The sequence below is a fragment of the Stegodyphus dumicola genome, chromosome 7, assembly GCF_044657685.1.
Source record: "Stegodyphus dumicola isolate Sdum_Otavi_A_Nest chromosome 7, ASM4465768v1".
Taxonomy (NCBI): domain Eukaryota; kingdom Metazoa; phylum Arthropoda; class Arachnida; order Araneae; family Eresidae; genus Stegodyphus; species Stegodyphus dumicola.
Window position 1 is genome coordinate 124980616 of NC_140774.1, and position 22651 is coordinate 125003266.

General features: G+C 35.0%; 1 protein-coding gene across 4 annotated transcripts in view; it reads right to left on the bottom strand.

Annotated features, from left to right (window-relative positions):
- Positions 1-22651, bottom strand: part of LOC118196772 (tyrosine-protein kinase transmembrane receptor Ror2-like) — a 452306-nt gene that overhangs the window by 82688 nt on the left and 346967 nt on the right. For all 4 annotated transcript variants that reach the window (XM_085820794.1, XM_085820796.1, XM_085820795.1 and 1 more), the window contains one exon: positions 13668-13792. In XM_085820794.1, coding sequence (XP_085676920.1) covers positions 13668-13792 — 125 coding nt within the window. The remainder of the gene's footprint in view (positions 1-13667; positions 13793-22651) is intronic.

Sequence of the window (22651 nt, forward strand, 5' to 3'; positions counted from 1 at the left end):
ACAGGCTGGTCTTCACGTTATATATAGAGAAAACAAGCACCTCATATGCCTGAGTTGGAACTACAAGTAATCAACGGTTTTATTCACTGATTACGCAGGGAAAATTATAAAAAATAACAGAAGAATGCGCAAAAAAATTTTTGAGAAATTTCAGACATATCAGAATATTTTTAAAAATTACCAAGGGAAAATTCTTATAATAAAAAATGAGAAATTAGGTTAATTGTGGGAAAATGCTAACAAAATTCTTAAAAAAATTTAACATATTTATATAATTATTTTTGTAGGTAATTCGGAAAACTGTGCTTAATAACATTCAGCTTGTTTAAATTTTAAAATCAGGATATTCAAAACTCGCCGAATTGAAAACTGAACGCATTTTGAACATGGAGATTTTAAAATGTAAATGTTATATTTTTAAAAACGTACTTACAATAAATTATTTTAATGATACCGTAACAACGTTACTGTATTTGCGTAAAAGGCATCATGAAAATCAAAAAGTCATCAAATTTAAAAATTATAACATATGAGTAAATTTTGTTCAGGAATAAGCCACTTTTCCCTATATAATTTACAGCACATTCAAGCAATTCCTGATTAATACTTCCATCTTTCTTCGATTCTAGACCAAGCAACTCCTCTGTGATGAAACTCAATGGTTGGGTAATTATGCAGCGTCTTCGTAATCTGTGCTCTCATCCATTGGCAAAGAAAACCAAACAAAATCTTTGCTCACAGTCTTCAGGTGTTCTGAGAGTTCGTCACTAACCGAGTCAAAGCGCCGTACTATAATACGTATATATAATGAAATGTTTTCATATTTGTTTCTCACATCAGGACTCAATATGCTTGCCACCTCTACATAAACTGTCTAACAAATTCGCCATTCGAAAAGGGCTTGTTGCGTTTAGAAAGGTTGTAGGTTACCATGAAACTTGCTGAATGAAGTGATGATTGCTTTCTAAATAATATTTATTGCTTCTTCAGCCTTTTCGCACACACTAAAATTTTTATTTTCGATTCTTCCTTTGGAAGCTTGCAGCCAAATTCGCTATGTTTTGCTTTGAGGTGTTGTTTTAGAATGTACTCTTTAAATACAGCTATCGTTTCATAACACAATCAACACACTGCTTTATTCCCTGTACTACCAAAGAAATATTTATTTGGCCATTCTTTATTAAACACACAACATTCATTGCCTATGTTACGTTTTTTTCGGAGGGTTCATCGTTTCACTAGAGTTGGAAATTTATATATTTACTTTTGCATAGACGAAACTCAAATTAACCAGAACAAGCGGGAAAGAACAGCGTATAGTATCTACACCATGCATGCGTACTGACGTGGCTGTCCTCGTCGAAAATACGGGACGAAACTTCGGTCGCGCATGGGAAGGAAATCTCAGTTCAAGGCAGATTTTTACTTTCTTGTACGAAGTAAAAAGGAAGTATTGTAATCGCGAAAAGTTTCAGGCAGCATATTTCAACGAAAATATCCATTTTGACAGCTATCGAATGCAATTAAACGATGTTTTTGCGTCATATCTGTACGTAAGGACAGAATAAAATACTCTTTTCCTTCAAAAAAATTATAAAACTGCTTTAAAATTAATTCTGAAGAGAATTTTTCGTGGCGTCTGTACGAACGTATGTACGTGCGTACGTACGTATCTCGCATAACTCAAAAACGAGTAGCCTCAGAACGTTGAAATTTTGTATATAGGACTGCTATAACATGTAGATGTGCACCTTGTATTTTGGTTGCAATCGGCAGCACCAAACGTATATAAATATATTTATATATATATTTACTCTATTACCCGGTTCAGTGATCTCAGTTTCTTTACTCTTATATGTTTGTAAATTGTACATTTTTTGCTTTAAAAATGATTGAATTATGTTGTTTTTATCTTCCGGTTAAGGATTTTATGCCTTTAGTAAATCTGTGTGCAATATTTTTAGAATTATCAATTTGAAACAGGAGAGTAGTGGATTTGTTGCCAATCTAGAGAAACTTAGCTTCACAACAACAAAGATAACGCATTCATTTATTATCGCCAATTAAATCATGCTTAATTCTTTCTGGAATTTTTTCGAGGAATAAGCGTTTGAGATTTATTTTGTAATTTTTAATATAGATAGTTTGAGTTTTTATGTATTTTTGCCTTCTCGCGAAGTGAGAACTGAATTAATTAAATGAGAAATACTCAATCGTCTGTGAAAAACTATTTCTGTGTTTTTTTTTTTTTTGCTTAATTTCTTTTATACATAGTTCTAGCTTTATTATAGTATTTGAATAGAACGTGTAGCAACGATTAGATAATTCTTTAAATGATATACATTTTGTGCATTCTGAGTTATAATATAAATGAAATATAATACTGTTAAGTAAACCTAACGCCAGAGTAACAAAGTAAGCTATGGTAAACAAAGCGCTATGGTAAACTAGCGCTATGGTAAACAAAGTGAATTTTAAAGAATGCATTTATTTTATTGTGGTTTATGCGCTGTCGGCGAAGTAGGTTTAATTCAATCTAATAAGTTTAAATAAAATGCAAGAAAAAATGCGTATAATTTAATATTCCGTACAAGGAAGTCATGTGGTGTACGCATCAGATTTTTTTGACTGTCTTGGTGAGTCACAGAAATCTCTTAGCGGGCTGCATGTGGTTCGCAGGTTCACTCAAGACTTTAGAACTTTTCTGTGGTGCCCCCTTTCCTACATGCTCTAAGCATGTAATTATAATGTTTGACGGCGATATATGTGTGGGTCTATTCTAGGAAAGGTACAACCTTTTTTAATGTAATAAAGAGGTCGAATTCAAACGATAACCCGAACGCCTTTAGATGTTTCAATTTTTTGGCGCCCTTTACAACAAAACAAAACAAAAAACAAAAACAAAAAAAAAAAAAAAAAAAAAGATGCTGAAAATTATAACCGTTTTCGTAAAAATTATGAAGAATTTTAAAATTTGCAAATATGTATTTGGAATGGATAGATTATGCGCCTTATTTACCTCAGATACATAATTTTGAATTGTCTCTGTACTTCCGCAATCTCTTTACAAGTTAATTATTTTAAATTTCAGTCAAATCTCAAATCAATAGTTAGCAGTAATTTATATTGAACGCAATAACCCCCAACACCTAAATGAACTGATCATTTCTACTTATGCCCGTAAATACTCCATTCCTCTCAAATGTGCACGGCTTCACTTTTATTAACAATGCGGTTGGCGTTATAACCATAGTTCAGTTTTGACCTCAGCATCCTCTTTATAACAAGAAAGTACAGCAGTCGATAAATTTTGATTAATTCTCAATTAAAAAGGAAAATAAGTGACATATTCGAATTTAAGAAAACTAGGCTAAAATGTATCCAAGAAACGAAGCAAAAAAAAAACAAGTCACGAAGTGAAATGACCTGACAAGAAACAATTCTTGACAGTAAGATTGAAAGAGGCAAAAGCACTCGCCCAACGAAGAACTGAAAATCGACATCTACGTCTTGATGGTGCTCATTTCATGAACGGAGGTCGGGTTGTAGAGGTGTCGTTCGTTTAAAACAACGTTCCATGCGTAACCTTGGCAACGAGAAACTTTCACCTGTCAAGCAGGATCAAGGCCTCTCCGATCCTCAATTACTGGCGTTGCAGAACAGCGGTTGTTCTAAAAGCTTCCGCCTGCGTCGATAATAGAACTAAGTCTTAGTTCCTCACCCTCTGTTCTGACGTTTCTCATGTGATGTTTTTACAAAGAGGAAGGAGTGAGTGAAGAGTGGTAGTGGGTATAGCGAATCCCCCCAATCAACCCTGTCGCTGTCGAACAAGATCAAAGTTTCAAAATTCGTGACAAGCCCTGGCACAATGCCACAGAATTAATAGTAGGAGATTGAAACATATGAAGTACGGTGCTGAAGTTCCTATCAATAATCCCAGACAAATTGAAGGCCAAATAACGCTGTTAGATTTCCAATCAGAAATAAGAATTTGGGAACCATTTTAACTTTTTCTTATACCATTAAAATAATTTCAGTCTGCAGATTCATCCCTCAACCTGATAATATTACTAAAAAAGAAAAAAGAAAGAGAATACTACAAAGATGAATTTTTTAACATTTCCTCAAATAAAGGCCTTGGCCACCCGAACAGTCTGTAGTTAAAATTTTAGTCTGTAGTTAACACACACACAGTCTGTAGTTAAAATTTTAGGCGCTATTACACGAAATGTCAAAAATGTAATAACAATTGTTTTTATTCCTTTGAATTGTAAATATTGCATCTATGGCGATACTGCATTCAATCGTGTAACGTTCTGAAATGATTCATAGTTGCATATAGTTATGTAACGTTTTGGACAGATTCGTAGTTCCATTCGTAACCGTGAAATGATATAGTGTAAAGTATTGCTTGTATCGAACTCATACTGCATATTTAAATCTCTAAGATCGTTAAAACTTGGAAAAACCACCGAAATCAGTTACAGATATGTTCATTGTTATAACTCTAAGAAATTTCACTACCTCGAATTGCCTGCGCCTCTTTTGCCATGAGATAGCCACACACAATTCCCAAGAAAAGGAAGCTATGAATATGACGTATGTACGTTACCCGCGGTTATAAAATCAAGAAAAATTATATTGTTTTATTAAATTTGGGCTATTCATATATATCTAATTTCCTTCCTGGCGTTGTTCCTAAATTTGTATGTAAATAGCTATTTTAAGTTAACGTATTTACTATAAAAGAATATATAAATTTTGATTTTCCTTTTGATTTTGAAATTAACGTTTTATTATATAAGAAAGAATAAATTTTATTTTTACTTTCTATTTTGAGTTTCATTATAAAATATTGTTTTATTCTAAAAAAATGTACTCATTTTAATTTTGAATTTGAGTTTGATTACACAAGAAAATTTTAATCTAAAATAACATATTCATTTATAACATTTTTCTATTAATGTCTTCTTTTATGTATATTAATTTGTACAAATATCGATAGTTTTTATTATTTTTACAATATTATGAGAGGGTCGGGGAATATTTTTTCTTAAATAAAGATCTCGTCGAATTCAGTTCTTAACGTTTACCTTAAATTGAGAAGAGTTTCTTACTCATTTTTTAGATTTTGTTTATGACAAAAAATGTTTTGGCTTAAGTAGACCAATATCTTTTTAATAATTGAGTATTGTTCTTAACTTATCTAACGCTTACAAAATAACTAATTTGGTCGTTATTTGAAAAAAGAAGAAACACTCACTTAATTTGGTTACAATAGTACCATTGGTACATTGGATAGTACATTGGTTTATTTCCCTTGACAAGTCAATTAATCTGATATCAATGACAACAGCTACATTTTCAGTACTTTGGATTTTGAATTTAATATTTGGAATTTTTACGGTCAAAGGATTTGTCTTTACAGATTTTAAATAATTTTTACTACAATATTAATTTGATAACTTTGGATACTGACTTGGAAAGCTAAAAAATACTTACTAATTTTTTTTTCTAATAATTCATAGCTTTAATTAAACTTCTGTTCCTTGGAGATGATACATAAATATCTTTTCTAAGAATAAATCATTGAATCTAAGAATAAATCATTACTTAGCAGCTTTAGCGCAAGTTTGTAGTCTGCTAGTCCGCCAAATAGCTCGTTGGCAGTGAAAATTACCATTTTTGTTCTTTTCTTCCTCGTTACGCCACGACAAATAGCTAAAAATTAATTAATTTCTATTCACTAATTAGTATATTCAAAGTTTAACAGACGCCTTTTCACTCACATAAGAACTCCGCAACAACCTCCCTCACATACATCCCACGTACTAATAATTCAAAGTATCCCCACTGCTGATAACGGAATTTCGGATAGTATGGCCTACAACACCACTTCTGAGTAAGAAACAGACGAAAACACATTACCGACATTCCACTAGAAAGAACGTAAGTTGATTAATTCATATCCTGGCCAAGGGTGTCGGGGGACACTTTACTCAAGCATCATGTAATTTTGTATTACATAATTTGGTTATTCACTAAAAATTTCTAAAGAATCTATTGTTTAAGCGAAAATGCTACATTCAGAACGAGTTCTTTGGTACTCTAATTTGGCTTTAACGTCTCAAGTTTTCTAAAAATTCAGTCATTTAACAGAACTACAATTATGGCCTTAACTAAATTTGCCAGTTTGGAATCTTCATTCTTACTTGAGTAAAAGACGAAACACCTTCGCATTTATTAATTATTGTTCATCGAACGGAAGTTGGTTTGGTCCCCTCGAAAAGTCAACTAATTTCCCATGAATGACGATAATTACTTGGTTTATTAATTTTCTTTTTCAAAGTTTGAATTTTTGTTATTCATGATTTAAATTCAAATACCTTTCAAAATCTTTATCATGATCTAAAATTAAGTCCCCTTAAAATATTTTTTTTCATGATTTACATTCAAGTTCCTTTTAAAAAACAATTTTCGGAATTAAATTTCATACTTCTGGGTTACCTCATTTTGATACATTCTACTAAATTTATATTAGGAGATAATATAATCAACATTTGTTTAGTAAATAAAATATACGTATATATTTCCGACCTTCTCTTTTAATTTTATTAATTATATATATATGCGTGTGTGTGTTTGCTCTATTCGTGCTGTAAACTGTAACTACACTCACGTTTGTGAAAATTGCAACACCATGAAGGACTTACGCGAGTGAGCTGAAATTTTCAGGAAATGCAAAGTAGCGCATGATATGCAAATGATTAGAATTGCAAATCCGTAGCGCATGCGTATGCTGAGCAGCGCGCTCTGAACGGCTGATGGATCCGAATAAATAGACGGCTGTAGCGAGGCGTGTATGGTTATCGGTGGTTATCTGCTAGTGGTAAACGTTAACTCAATCTGTACTTATGCCTCGTCGACGAAAGAGAGCGAGATTTGAACAACTTACGGAGTTTGAACGAGGGAGAATCATCGGCCTTCGTGAAGCTGGATTGTCGTATCGTGCAGTAGCCTCTCGTGTGCAGCGTAACAGCAGCACAGTCATGCGCGTTTGGAAGCAGTGGACGGACGAGTGTCGGACAACTCGGAAATCCGGGAGTGGACCCCGAAATGTGACGTCAGCTCGCGATGATAGACACCTGGTCCGCATGGCGCGGACGGACCGTACAGCTTCCTCTAGACAATTGGCAGCACTGTGGTCAATAGCTACAGGTGTTTCATTGTGTGCTTCATCAATTCGTAGACGTCTGCTGCAGTGTGGACTGCGCGCACGGACTCCTTTATACAGGATCCCCCTAACGCACGACCATCGCCGCCTGCGGCTACAATGGGCCAATCAGCATAGAGACTGGCGTGCTGATTGGCAGCATGTCGTGTTTTCTGACGAATCCCGCTTTAATTTGTGGTACCATGATGGCCGCATTCGTGTCAGACGCTATGCCGGTGAACGCCACCTTCCGGAGTGCATTATCGAACGCCACAGTGGACGAACACCCGGAGTTATGGTCTGGGGCGCCATAGCATATCATAGACGATCTCAATTGCTACGAATTGTGGGCAATCTGAACAGCAACCGGTATATCCGTGAATTTCTACAGCCCGAAGCTGTTCCCTTCCTTCAAAGCTTGCCAGGCGCTGTATTTCAACAGGACAATGCCCGCCCTCATACTGCTCGGATTGTTAAATCCTTCTTTGCAGCGCAGCAGGTACAGCTTCTTCCTTGGCCTGCGTGTTCCCCGGATATGTCGCCAATTGAACATGTGTGGGATGTCATTGGTCGGCGTCTTGCTCGTGATCCTCGTCCTGTTGCGTCTGCAGACGAACTTTGGGTACGCGTACAAACGATATGGAATGCTCTTCCTCAGTCAGACATTCAAACTTTGTTTGACTCCATGCCACGTCGTGTAGCAGCACTTATTGCGGCGCGTGGTGGCCACACAAAATAGTGATTCTGATCTCTTGTTCTTGTTTGTTTGCTTTGAGCATTTAATCATTTATTTGTACCACTACCACTCAACTGTGTATTAAATTGCATTCAATTATGACGATTCCTTCTTGGTGTCGCAATTTTCACAAACGTGAGTGTAAATGTGCTACTTACGTGTCAATTAAGAACACACACTACGTATACTTTAATTACAAAAAGAACCCACAATACGACATAGCCCAACAATCATTCCCTGCAAATACTTTATTTACAGCATTGGCATTAACAAACTGACCTCATAAATTCAATTGAACTTCTTTAATTTTTTTCATTCGCGCTCAGTATTATTTTAAAATTAAAATGTCTACTTGAAAACTGCACACAAATGGGGGGATTGGTTTTAATTTTAATATAAATTCTTCTTCATTTACGTCAAAGCAATCGACAAAAATATATTCATGGGTTTGAAATTACAGATGATATATTTCAAGAAATTAAGCAGCTACAAACTGAATTTTTTTAATGCATTTTGAATTTGAAGACTGCAATCAGTAAAGTGATATATTCATTAAGATGTATATAAATAAGATATACGATTTAAGATCAATAAAGTAATAGATGTTTCTAAAAATGCGAAGTTTTAATTAACGAGTTCGAAGGGACAAAAAATTTCCCCTAAATAATCTTCGTAATTTTTATTTCAGAAAAGTTTTCTCTCTAATTTACCAACAATTCTTTCACAGATTCAAGTATGAGCCGATAATTAACATTAATGGGCAATTAAGAAACTTTTATATCAGAGAAAAATGAAGAAAAAATTTTCAGTTTCTGGGAAGCAATTACGCAAATAGTAAAATCTAGTTTTCTCTCTCTAACTTCGTGATTTTATACGTAAGAGAAAATTTTAATAATACGCTTCTTTGCCTAAATATTTTACAGAAAAAATCCTATTGTAGAATAAAACCATTTGATGAGAGAACAATACATATGATTGTGCATTCTGCATTAAAATAGCAAATAAATTTGTTATAAGACCTTAGGGTTTTTTATTTTGGTTCGAGTGATAGAAGATAATTCTGTAAAACCTAGGATGTAAGATCAGGGTTAGCACTACATATTTTGTCATCCGGTGCTATCTTACCAGATTTTAAAGCCTGCTGCTTCCCTAAATTCTACAGATTTTGCCACTGGCTAATTTTGCTGCTCTATGCTTCTCTAAATTCTAGATATGTTGACATCCTTTGAGGTCGCATTAGCTTTGGCGCTAGCCTTGTCCAGAATAAACACCCAGTAAAAGTATTTCATACTAACTTAGAAAAGGAAAAAATACTAATATTGAAAGGGGAGGGAATATATAATATTTCCATAGGTTTCACTATTTTCAGAGCATTTTACGATTTACTCCATTAAATAAACTCGGCGTAAAACCGGTAAATTAACATATGTTCGACAAAGATGAGGGGAGGGGCGGAAGTTAAGTTTAGAGATGGACAAAAGCGCTCTTTTATGGGATTGGATCAGAAATGTTCACTCATTGAAATTAATCGATTCTTTTTGATGACTCAAAGCGTACTAAAATAGCCTTGATGAAAAAGATTCGGAACGAAAGGTGAATCAAGAACGGTTAACGAGGATGAATGGGAAAATGGAAAGAATGCAACGAACAGTGAGATCGAGACCGGTTAACTAGATTGAAGGGAAGAGCAAAAAAGAATCGAACGAATTGTGGTACCGAAAAAAATCGACTCAATTAAAAGCTAACTTCCTAAATTGATTTCTTTCAAGTGTAATTTTGAAAAAATTCCCTAAAACGTCTCTTTCTACACAGAGCTAGCAATAAAATTCTCGAATAAAAATTTTTCAAAAAGCTCGGAAATTATAAAAGTTAAACTCATAATTAACACGGGAGGATAAACATTCTTGTCGAACTTTCTGGCACGCTTCCAACAAAAAAAAAACGCTTTCTCTCTCTCTCTCTCTCTCTTTTTTTTTTTTTTTTTTTTTCCCGCAAATCAGCCGTTCGGTGGCTCAGTAAAGTCAAACAAACAGTACAGCGGATCTCTCTTGCTTGCACACTTCTAACAATAGCTGGCCGTGAAATCCGTTTTCTTAACTTGGAGTAAATTCGCTCAATAAAGGGATTTGGTTCTTTGAATCAAAAGTTCCGGAACTGATCATTCCACTGTTCACAACTTTTCTCACAGCAGTCAATATCATTGTTTAAATTTTTAGTTATTTAATGACTCAGTTAGAATATATATACATTTCAGGTGTTTAATATGCTAATTATGTAAAAAAACCTCTCATTAATTTAACATGACACTTACATATGTTATTGCATACAGGTAAAATACACTAGAAGCCTGTATTCCAGTGTTGTTATTTTAACAGATTTTTCTAAATTAGTTAACTTTAAAGAAATAATAACATCTGTTGCTCACGAAGGTCTTAATTTTGCCTTTGTCAAAAAGAATAACTCTTGGAAGAATTAAAAAATGTATTTACTGTTATTCGTTGTTATTACTCAAATTAACCTACTGAGTTATTTAGTCAATGTTATTAGAAATGATTGTAGTTTTAATTGATGTTTATAAAGAAGGTCGACATAACTTAATTAATGCTGCCATACAAAGTATGAAATATTAGTTCTCTAACAGCATCTTTTATTTCGCAAATATTATTCCTAGAAACCATAGTTATTTTTTACCTTCTATCAGTGATTTTACTATCCTGAATAGCTTCCACTTCTATCAAGATCTTCATAGATATTGTCTTCAATATGATTTAGAAAACCAGATGATATGGTATTTTATAGTGTAAAAACAGTTTCAGGATTCAGAATCGCTTCACTTTCCATTAGAGAAATTTCGAAATTTTTTCGTCATATATCTCTTTCTGGAATTTTACTTCCTCCCCCAGATGCACATTTTATCTCTCTTAGAACTAAATATTTTCAGCTAGATGTTTCTTTCTAAGTTGGTGTTAGATGTAAAATATTTGATGATCCTTTTCATTTTATTTCTAATTGATGAAATTAGAAGACGAAGATTATATTCAATGTCTCAGTATTAAATTTAGATTTACCAGCTGTAAGTAATTTCTTTTAAAAAATTAATTCACAATTATTAGATAGCTCTAATATTCCTCTATGGCAAAAGATGGTGTTGCTGTTCCAATGTACATACGATTTGGACACTAAATGTAATTAGTTTAATTAACCTATATAAAATGTAGCTTAATGTATGTTGAATTTGATAAGAGGCGAATGTAGTGTTTTCAGTGAAGATTTTGCTCCGTGTCCTGTTTGCCAAAATGCAATGAAAAACCCTCTCAGTTTGGAGCTTCGTTCCAATTTGACGCTTCCTGAACGTTCCGCGCTATGCCACTGAATTTGATAAACAGGTTTTTTAGTATATATTTTTTCTTTCTTAATGCAGTTATTGTTATTATTTTTTAAGTATTACTTTAAGAAGAAGATAGCGTGGTTTTGATAGGGTGAATGTTAAGAAAAAAGTGTGCCTTGATAAATGATTTTATAATGCAGTTAAAAATAGTTTGGTTTGTTAAATACCATTTCCTACAGTATTCAAACTGAGATACTAATTCATTTTTAATTCTCCTACGAGTGTCACTGTTATTGTTTGAAACAGAAAAAGTACTACATCCGATTACGTAAGTTCTAGAACATTAAAAATATATAACAAATATTAGTTCAGTTACAAAGCACTGCAGTTACTAGCTTCATGTTACGGTTACGTGGTCAAAACATTCAACTAGCAGTTCGAAGTCCGTGGTACAAATCTTGGTGAAGACATAGTTGTTATTTCATGCATTCTAGAGCAGAAAAATCTTATAAACTCTACAAACAGCTTTCGCAGAATTAAGGTACCTCTTAATGTTTGAAAGACTGTCACCGTGGGCTGCAGGGTGGACAGAAGAAGCTGTCTGTCAATATGGAAGCGAAAGTGCAGAATCAAGTGTAAGGCGTGGCTACTTATCTGGTGTGTTTCCTCGCTCGAATAGGCGCATCATCAAACGTCTCATGGTGATGAGACGGTTAAATGGTCTATAGCTTTCAGGACATGGTCCCTTCGCTGTGTTTTACTATAAACACGCATTTACTAATACTGGTCATTGTGTGAGGGAGATTGTATCTCTAGATCACTATGCATAATGGAATGTCTCTTAAGGAAACAACACCATATTAAATTCCCTGCAGCTAATATCATATTTTTCAAAAAAATTCCTTATGAAGGAAAGACCCTTTCGTGTTTTTAAAATTTGTAAAATTATGAATCTACTTTCTGCACTGGGAAAATGTATTTGTTATTCCATTTAAAAATATGAATACCAAAAATAGCATTTGCACTTATTATAAAGTTTCATTTATAAGTTCACACACGTCAACTTTATTTTACAGGCATAAGATGTAACGGCTTAATTAAGACATTACATGTATAATACATGTTATGTATGTTTGATCGACACTCTATGAGTTATTCGATAACTTTATTTTTAATGTAATTGCATTTTATTCGTGTTTTATCAAAAAATTATACTTTTAAATTATGTACTGTAATATGTAAAATGTAATTAATTCGGTTATTACTATTTAAAATTAAAATAAATCTTGTTAACGAAAATTGTGAAACAATACCTGTTCACCATTGTAGACCAGGCGTACCCCTTCATCGTCAACTAAACTGAACAGATTGAATGAACGGAAGGTATCCTCTAATTAATAAGAATTAGAGTGAGGGGGACAATGAGCTATTTACGACAAACTGAAAAAGCTGACACAAAGTTTAGCAAAATAACGTCAGTATGCAACTTTTCCCATCAATAACACCTATTTTTAAGTAGATTTATCCTTTTCATTTTCGTACTTTGGAATTTACCACAGTAGCTGTTTTATGAGGGAACATTTCAGAAAACTGAAGATATTTGTTACTCTTTGCCATTCATTGTACTAAGTGTAATCGTTTTAGTATCTTAGATAGGTTTCATTACATCAAAAGTCAAGTTTCATAAGCAATTGTCCTAAAAGTTTCAAGGGTTTGTTTACTAATATTCTACATAATTCTACATAATTGTGAAGTTCTTTAATAGCCTGTGAATGCGAATGATCGATAAATTCGATTTAAGGTTTCTGTATTACAAATATCGCTAAAACTTATAACCTAGTAGGTTTTTGTGTTATTAGTGAATAATTCATTACTAATTAGTTTAATTAACCTATATAATCTGGACAATATGATATAAAGGAAAGTGAATTCAAATTCCGGATTACAGCAGTTCTGCACAAGTGCATTTTTGCATTAGTGCACAGTTCTTCACAAGTGCATTTTTGCGATATTTGACTGCTACAACAAGGGCATTTCCCATCATCTAAAAATACTGAGGCAGCCGCGACACTGCGCACTTATCAACCTTACTGACAGAGAGCACGACGAAGCAGCGGCAATAAAGCGACCTAACATCAAGTACACCACATCTTCTTTTAAATGTGCTAAGGTAATCTACTTGCTTTGATGAACATGCGATATTAAATTGTCACAATACCAAATTTACATACAATAGCACTATTAAAAATGAATACAACAGCAGATTGTTAAATCAACTAAAACTCATTCAATCAACCAAATATGTAAACAGCTTTAAATAATGTTCAAAATAACGAGGTTTATCATCGAAATTTACAATAAATATAATAAATGCAAAGCTTTCATCTTACCAGTTGGTCATCCTGAAACCACGTGATGAGAGGTGGAGGTTCTCCCTGTGCTGAACATTCCAGCCGCACAGTAGAACCCCAGCTAACGTTGTAAACGCTGCGACCACCTTTCAATTTCGCTGGCTCTGCGTCGGGGAAAAAAAAAAAAAAAATTACATTAAAATCAGGAAATAATGAAATGATGTTAAAGCAAGCATATAACTATTTTTGCATATCATTCTATTGACGATATTGAAATTCTTATCTGATTAATTACTATTATTTATTTAATTCAAGCATTAATTTTCCATCCCTACTGTCTAAAATGGCAATAAATTTAATATCATTCAGTGGTAACTAAACGTTCTCAATTTCACTGCATAAATTTCGGGACATATCCAAATGAATTGCGTTTTGTATATTTTCAATCTAAAGCTAAGCAGATAGATACGCAGTTGTTACACTGGATTACTAAAGCGCTACTGGAATACTTCCAGCACCTGGCTGGAAGAATTCTAGTGAATATAAATTTCCTTACACCAACCAAAACTAGAATTTGAGGAGGAAGGAAAAAACACACACTTGAAAGAAATACAAGAAATAAACTTTAAATCCACTGCCCAATACAGCTATGAAAACACTAGTAAAGAACAGAGTAGACGAGTTCACAGGATGGTGAAACTTGTATTTTAGTGGGTAAGAAGCACAAGGTTTAAGCTTGTAGTTGTCCAGTAGCGCCTGTAATATCGATATTCTGCCAGTAACTGATGGTAAGCAAATTCTAGCATTCCAGATGAACTGACCTCGGTGTTTGCTTTCGGTATATTCAAAGTCCCTGGAGTTGATGCGTAGTGTCGCATACGTAAAAACGACTGAATAAAATTACCTCAGCCCAGACACTGACATCCGAAGACTTTCTTAAGATTAACTCGTTTTCCAATCGCCAGTTGGCGCCAGGGAAACTGTTCTTCCAATTCTGCCGTTAGTGAACGAAACCCACCAGCTCGACTTTTACAGCTTTCTTGCATATTTTTTTTGCATTTTCCATATAGAAGATAACATTTTCATGTTTGTTTAACTTAGATACTAATTTAAGTTGCGCAAAAGCGCTTAATTTTCTATTTCCATCCAAAGGCCTCAGAACACAACGCCAACTAGAGGTCAAAATTCGTAGCGACTGATCCCTCAAGAACCACCAACAATGTCCGATGTCCGAAATTCACAACACAGCTGAAGGTTCAACGAGCGTTCTACTGAGCACAACTTAAACCAATAAAAATGGTTCACAAAACTGAATGAAGATCGTAGAATGTGAATCCTCTATCATTCATTCTTCAGTGAATTAGAACGACACAGATGGGATTTCTTAACCCTGCGAAAATATCGAAAAAGAGTGCGATTGATCGGATTGTTAAATGACTACATCAGTTATTTACGAAATCGTAGATAATTTAGGAGTGGCTCTAACTGCTCCTCAGACGCTGAAAACACTTAACAAGATTTCAAACATTTAATTACAATAAAATGCACATTTAATTAATGCGTGCAATAGATGCACATTTAATTACAATAAAATATAAGGTAATAACTTCCATTAAGAATAAATGCTTTCAAGGAAGAGTTTCTAAGACAAACTTGTTCAGAAATCCACAACCACGTCTTTCCACCAAGAGGAATCGGAACATAATTCCCAACAAGCAAAGTTCTGTGGTTTTACCTTCTTGCTCGACAGTCGGTTTTAACTTCTATAGATCTGGAAACTATTAATTGTAGACACGCGTATTTACTCGAAGATAAGACCCATTCGAATTTAAGTCTTCCGTTACATTTTAGGATAAATTTTAAGAAACAAAATTACAAGTGAATGTTTGACGAGAGAGAGATTCTGAATGAATGATTCTAATTAGAATTCATTCTTTTCTGAATAGAGTAAAAGGAAAGCTACTTAATTAAATACAATCTTATGGAACAACAAGTAGGAACAATTAATGATACATTATCGGCTATTTGTTCTCAGGCACACGAATAACCAAAACAATGAATACTGACCTCAACTGACAGTTTAGGTTTTTAAAATGACAAAGCACATGAGGCTATTTGCTTAGCAGAAGGAATGTTCTCGTGGAGGAATTTTAACGACCAACTGGATCGTCATCTCGTTACACATAAGGAAAACCATGGAAACCAAACATGCAGCCTGATTCGTACTACCAGTATTTAGCAGTCTTAAACCACTTGGCAACTGACGGAAGGTCTAAACTGAAATCACTCAGATAGAGATGGCTATTTTATGCAGTTTATACACTAATCGCCTATATAATTTTTTTAATATTTAAGAAATGTAATTTCTGTAAAATATTTAATATTTAAGCAATGTAATTTCTGTATAATATTTAAGCAATTTAATTTCTGTATAATGTATATGTATTCAGTTTTAACTCCCTTCTATCAATGAAATTTTATAAAGCCTTTCCAAATTTTAAAACAAAAATACAGAACAAAAAAAAAAAGAGGGGATTATTTTCGACTAAATACGATGCAATTGATCACACATATAAATTCTAAAAGAAATGTCCAACACACTCATTCCTTTAAACTTATTTATTATGCAAAATGTACTTAGAAAAATAACTAAATCATTAATGAAATTTATTTTTACCTTCTCTGTATTACATAAATATTAAAACTCATAGCCGTCAGTTAAGAAATTAATATTTCTAATTCTTAAAGGGGGTAAAAAAATCATAAGCGTAAGTAACTGATAAATTAAAAAGTTGATTTAATTCCTTATTTTTATGAACGTTTTTAATTTATTCAATAACGATACGCTAATGAAGGGTCGTTGTTTAACTCAGTTAAGATATTGCACAAAAATGCAAAACTGGGAATTTCCCCGGGGAAATTTATTCTTCGACAGACAGTCAACATTTACTTTATTAATAATACAGCAAACGTAAAGCGATTAAATTACTTTGAAGTGAAAGAAAAAAAAAAGAGTACCATAATTTTTTTTTTAATTTGAAATCTCAGGTATCAGAACAAAACTATACTTCAAAAAGATAGCCCAAGATTAAAATGTCATAAAGTTATAAGCATACATTTGTGTTGAAAACAGACAATAAATAATTGTCTCGCATTGCGTTACGAAAATACCACACGTTATTTTACACTTCTAGCATGCACATTATTGTAATATATTCAGAAATATTGCATTTAAAATTCAGGAATATTTAATGATACTATCACAGGAAGGATTTCCTTGTACCCGCTTTTTTAAAATACATTTTATCTAATTTTTATAATTTATTCTAAAACTCCATAACTTGAGACCTTCTATAAATATATTATTATGTTTCAGTCATAAGGAATCGCGCACGGAATTATCGAATTGCTAGCAATCAGCTACCTTTGTCGTTCGTCCTTTGATACGTATTTCATTTGTTGAAATACATTGATGAAGAATTAATCAGCAAGTCACAAAACATAGTAAGTTTTTAAAATTATTAAGAATTACTAACTAACAAGGCTAATATACTGTACTACTTTTTTTTTTCGATTTATCGGTCTTACAAAAAATCTAACCTTAAAATCAATATGAATCTATGGAATGACAGATTTTGCTTTATTTCTCCAAAAATTTTTATGCATTAATTTCCTTTAAAATAATAAAAAGAAATTTAAACCAAATTAAAAAAAAAAGAAAAGACTACCTACTTCAGAATTTTAACTTTAACCCTTATCACTAGTACTTTACCACAACACAAACAAGGGACTCGACATGGAAAGAAATTTAAATAATATAAACTTATTTAGAACTTTAGGTTAATCTTTTAGCTTATTGTTGAGATGTGCGCACTTGTGCTTTGCTTACAAGCTTGAAGACTCATTAGGTTGTTTCGAGAAAAATAGACTCATTAGCAGGAGAGATGAAAAATGAGGAATGAGACTCGAACCGCGGACCTCTGGAATACACATCAAGCGTGCTCACCATTACACCACGAAGGCAAGCTAAGGCGGCGGGAGAAATACCTTAAATACTCCCCCTTTTAAAGGGCGACTGGGGTTTAGAGACCCAATCGCAAAATCCTGGTGGTGAAGAATCATCATTCATCATCTTTCTTAGTTCGGGCGCCATTGCAGACACATTAGGTTATTTCGAAGCAGGAGAGATGAAAAATTAGCAATGCCCTCGCCGGGACTCGAACCACGGACCTCTCGAATACGCATCGAGCGTGCTGACCAGTACACCACGAAGGCATGCTAAGAAGGCGGGAGAAATACCCTATAAGATGATTTTAAGTTTCTGCATAAGTATTCAAAATTTAATCGGAGAGGGTCAGCCCAAGGTTGCGGGCTCTCTTTGTAAAGTTCACAGGGATTTCGAAAAAACATTTTTTTAATCTATATTTTAATTTTTAAATTAAGCACATTATATATATATATATATTCATAAACATTATATATACACAGGGTATCTCATGTGCTACAAACTTGTAGAGAGGTAGATAAATCCAGATGACTTGGAATTGCACAGCAAAGCACGGTCGGAAATACTTTGCGATGCGGTAGACGGCGTTGCTCGGTTGTCGCAGCTCCATTTCGTGCACGAATGCAGAGATAGTAGGATGGATGATTTATGAGGATGAGGATTTCGCTGATAGGAATCGGGTAAACGGAACAACTTAAGACGTTACCTCTGAGTAACAGTGGATCAGACATAAAAGTCTGGTCTGGCCTGCTCCATTCACGGACGTGTCATGCTTTGATTATCTTGTCTAGAGAAATAAGAAAATAGTATTGTATGACACCCTCATTGACAGAGCCGAGGAATTGGTTCCCTGCATCGCAGTAGCTGCCGGGAAGATTGGATTGGGTTTTTTAATTACGGCAAAGCACACGAGGACTATCTGCTTAAAGGGAGGGATGCCTTCGTGGAGGATTTCCTAAAGCTGCCGGAAAGTCTGAGACATGCCCGAAATCTTCCAGAATATTCTAAACTTCACATAAAATCTATAACAGTACTGTCTGTATTCCTGTAGGAGATTTAAAGTCTTCGTTGAGGACAGTTCGCCCACCTACTTTGAATTCTGTTACTTTTGTAGATATATACTGCCCACGTTGTGCAGACTGCGGTCGAAGTACTTGGTTTTAAAATCCATAAGATATCGCAGCTGAAAAAATTCAAGACAAAAATGCCTATGCCACTCTTCTATCTCCAAATTCACAATAGCCTCAAAGCATCAGAAATCTATTCAGTCACCGAACTCCTTGGCACAGAAGTGGTGATGGAGCACTTCAAAGGGCAGAAAGGTCCCTCACAATGCTGGCGTTGCCAGGGATTCTTTCATTCTTCGGAGGTCTGTACGTTACCCCAACGATGTGTTAGATGCGCTGGTCCGCATCAGGCGAAGGAATGCACCAAGCCCTTCGAAGAACCCAACAAATGTGCCAACTGTTCCGGGAGCCACGCAGCAAACTGGAGATCCTGTCCAAGATTCCCTGGATCCAAAAATCGTCAACCACCAAAGCCAAGTACAAAACCCAGTCAGACCGTTGGCAACACGAACAAATTTAATATACAACACAATTCATTTCCAACACTGCCGGCTGCACACACTCCCAGTGCAAATAATACTCGTCCTGGAGTATCCTACTCTGCTGCCCTTACGGGTATGCAACAGACTGCACCCCCACTTATTCCAAATTTATCGGTCCCCACTGGAGTAAATTCGAATCTAAATTGCACCGAAATCCTTTTGGCTATAATCCAAATTTCTAACCAGCCTGGTATTGACCAGAGCAAATTACTTTTGGCATTCAAAAACGCCTTACCGCAGCTCAGAGTGGCTCCATCTGGTGCTGACGCGGCCTACTACATCTTTGAGAGGTATGTCACTCTCCAATTCTCTGATTCCCACATCCATTAAAATTCAATACTTTGAAAGGGTTGAAAAATCTTAAACTATGCACCTGGAATGCAAATGGCATCCTTTCCAAATTTCATGAGTTTAGAGACTATGTAGAAGAGAAGGATTTTGATATCATTTTTATCCAAGAGACCAAACTCCAGCCAGGGAGAGCTCCCAAGCTTGTAAATTATGCACTTTATAAAAATGACAGACAAGCTTCGAATACACGTGATGTTTATCATGGTGGCACTTGTATTTACATAAAAAATTCAATCCCGCATCGCAGAATTGACACTCCAAATATGAGCAAACTTGAAGCAACAATTATTGAAATTTTTATTCAAAATTCGCCATCCCTAGTCATGATCTCTGCCTATCTTCCACCAGGTGGAAATTTTCCTGTGGTCGATTTTAATAAACTGCTCAATTTTTCAAATAATCTTATCATAGCTGGTGATTTAAATTGTCACCACCAGCATTGGCGTTGCCATAGATCAAACCCTGCTGGTCGTGGCCTCCTAAAATGGGCTCAGTGCGCCCAAATTAAAATCATTGCGCCGGATTCCCCCACTAGATATGGTTCACGGGGTGCCCCCTCTTTTATTGATTTGGCACTCTTTAGAAACATCCCTTTTGGATATCAAGTGACTGTTGAAAATTGTTTATCATCAGATCACAACCCCGTAACCATCGACCTTAGCTGTACTATTTTTACTCAAAATTTTCCGGCACTCGTCTCTACAAATTGGGACAATTTTCGCTTTAAATTAAATTCTAAAAGCATACCCTCCCTCGAAATTAAATCCAGCCATGATATTGACAAAGCAGTAGATCAATTAACGAACACCCTAACTGATACTTATAAGGAAGTATCAAAACCCACCCTCAGACCCAATTTTCGTAAAATACCTCAAGAAATTAAACTCAAAATTAAAGAAAAGAACAAAGTACGGAGACTTTGGCAGAGAAATAGAAATCCTGGCTTAAAAATTCAACTCCGTACTCTCCAAAATGAGATCAAGGCATCATGTGACCAGTTCTTCCAATCACAATACACGAATTACATTCAGTCCTTAACGACCAATGATAACAGTCTTTGGCGCGCATCAGCCCGCCTACGCAAACACAAATCTAACATTCCGTCCTTAGCTACGGACGCAGCGGTGGCTCACACAGACGCTGAGAAATCCGAATTAATTGCGGATTCTCTTCAAACTCAATTTACACCACATAATGAAGGAATTTTTGCGAACAGCGCAAAGTCTTTCCCACAAGATGTTGAACGTTTCCTCTCCTCGCCCTTTGCGAGAGAAATACACTATACATCCATGAGCGAGGTAAGTGAATACATTACCAAGCTCAAACCCAAAAAAGCCCCTGGTATGGACGCTATTTCAAATCGTATGATTAAAAATTTACCCACCAACTATCTATTTTTCTTAGTAATGCTTATTAATTTTATGATACAGCATTGCTATTTTCCTCAAAGCTGGAAACAAGCACTTATTGTGCCTATTCCAAAACCAGGCCAAAGCCTTTCTAACCCTCAAAATTATAGACCTATCAGCCTCCTATCCTCGTTATCTAAGATGTACGAGTTTGTGTTACTTAAACGCCTGAATGATTTTCTCCGAAATCACAACGTTCTGATTGATGAACAATTTGGATTTCGAGCAAAACACTGCACCACGCACCAGCTGCTGAGGACAGTGGAGTTCATTCACGAAGGGTTTCGTAACAAAATGCTTACTGGCGCTTTATTTCTTGACATAGCCAAAGCATTTGATAGGACTTGGCATATAGGAATTATTATCAAGCTCATACGACTTGACGTTTCGGCCCATTTAATTCATATAATTAACTCGTACCTCACTAATAGATCTTTTTCTGTACGAGTTAATTCTTTCATTTCGGCACCCCGTCCTATACTCAGCGGCGTCCCCCAAGGGTCACTTTTAGGCCCAATTTTGTTCAACATTTTTATAAATGACATACCAAAATCACCTAGTATCACTCTTGCACTTTATGCAGATGATACGGCCATCCTAGCTCAACACAAACGCCTCGAAAACTTGGTCCAAACCATTCAGAGTTATCTCTCTAGCCTTGAGCACTGGCTCATCACTTGGAAAATCAAAATTAATGTTGCTAAATGTGCTGCTATGATATTCAAACGTAGCCCCCTCCCGTACCCTTCCATTAATTTAAAGTTTTTCGACGATTATGTTCCCTGGTCAAACTCTTACAAGTACCTAGGAGTTGTACTTGATTCAAAATTAACCTGGCGCCTTCACATTGAAAGTGTTCTCAATAAAGCGAAAGGTGCTAGGGTCCAACTTTACCCATTTTTAGCTCGTAAGAGCCAACTGTCAATTAAAAATAAAATTCTTCTCTATACATCAATTATAAGACCTGTCTTCATGTATGCATGTACAATCTGGGGTACTGCTGCAAAAACTCATGTCAAAAAACTTCAATCTTTTCAAAGTAAGACCCTACGTATGGCCCTGAATGCAGCCTGGTACGTCCGTACAGATGTGATTCATTCGGACCTAAATATTAAACCTGTAGATTACCATATTAAAAAGCTTAGTCAAAATTTATTCCTCAAAATTGAACAGATTGATAACCGAGCACTTCAGCGGATTCCAGCATACGATCCTGCTATTCGCAGCTCACAGAAGAGACCGAGAGCCGTGATTGGCCGAGAGTTCGGCATCTACCCTCCATCCAAAAGGGCAAGACACGCCCTCTCAACATCAGTTCCAGCTCCCGCGCCATGAAGGAAGGACGTCTCTTCAGCGAGCTGCCATATAATTGCTTATTTCATCCTCTGCTTCTACTATCAAGATCTTCAAGCAAAGTTATCAATCTGTTTACTTAAGAATCACATCTCCCGCAGATTTCAAATCTGCCTAAGAATATTTTCATCGCGATCTCAATAATTATTTGCACTCTCCAACACAAGCCACATGCCAATGAGCCTATTAATCGTAAAATCTTTCCTATCCACTTTTTGCTTTAGTGTTTGTACTGTGTATAAAAAAATTATAAAAAACCAAAAAAAAGTATAAAATATAAAATACAAAAAAATTT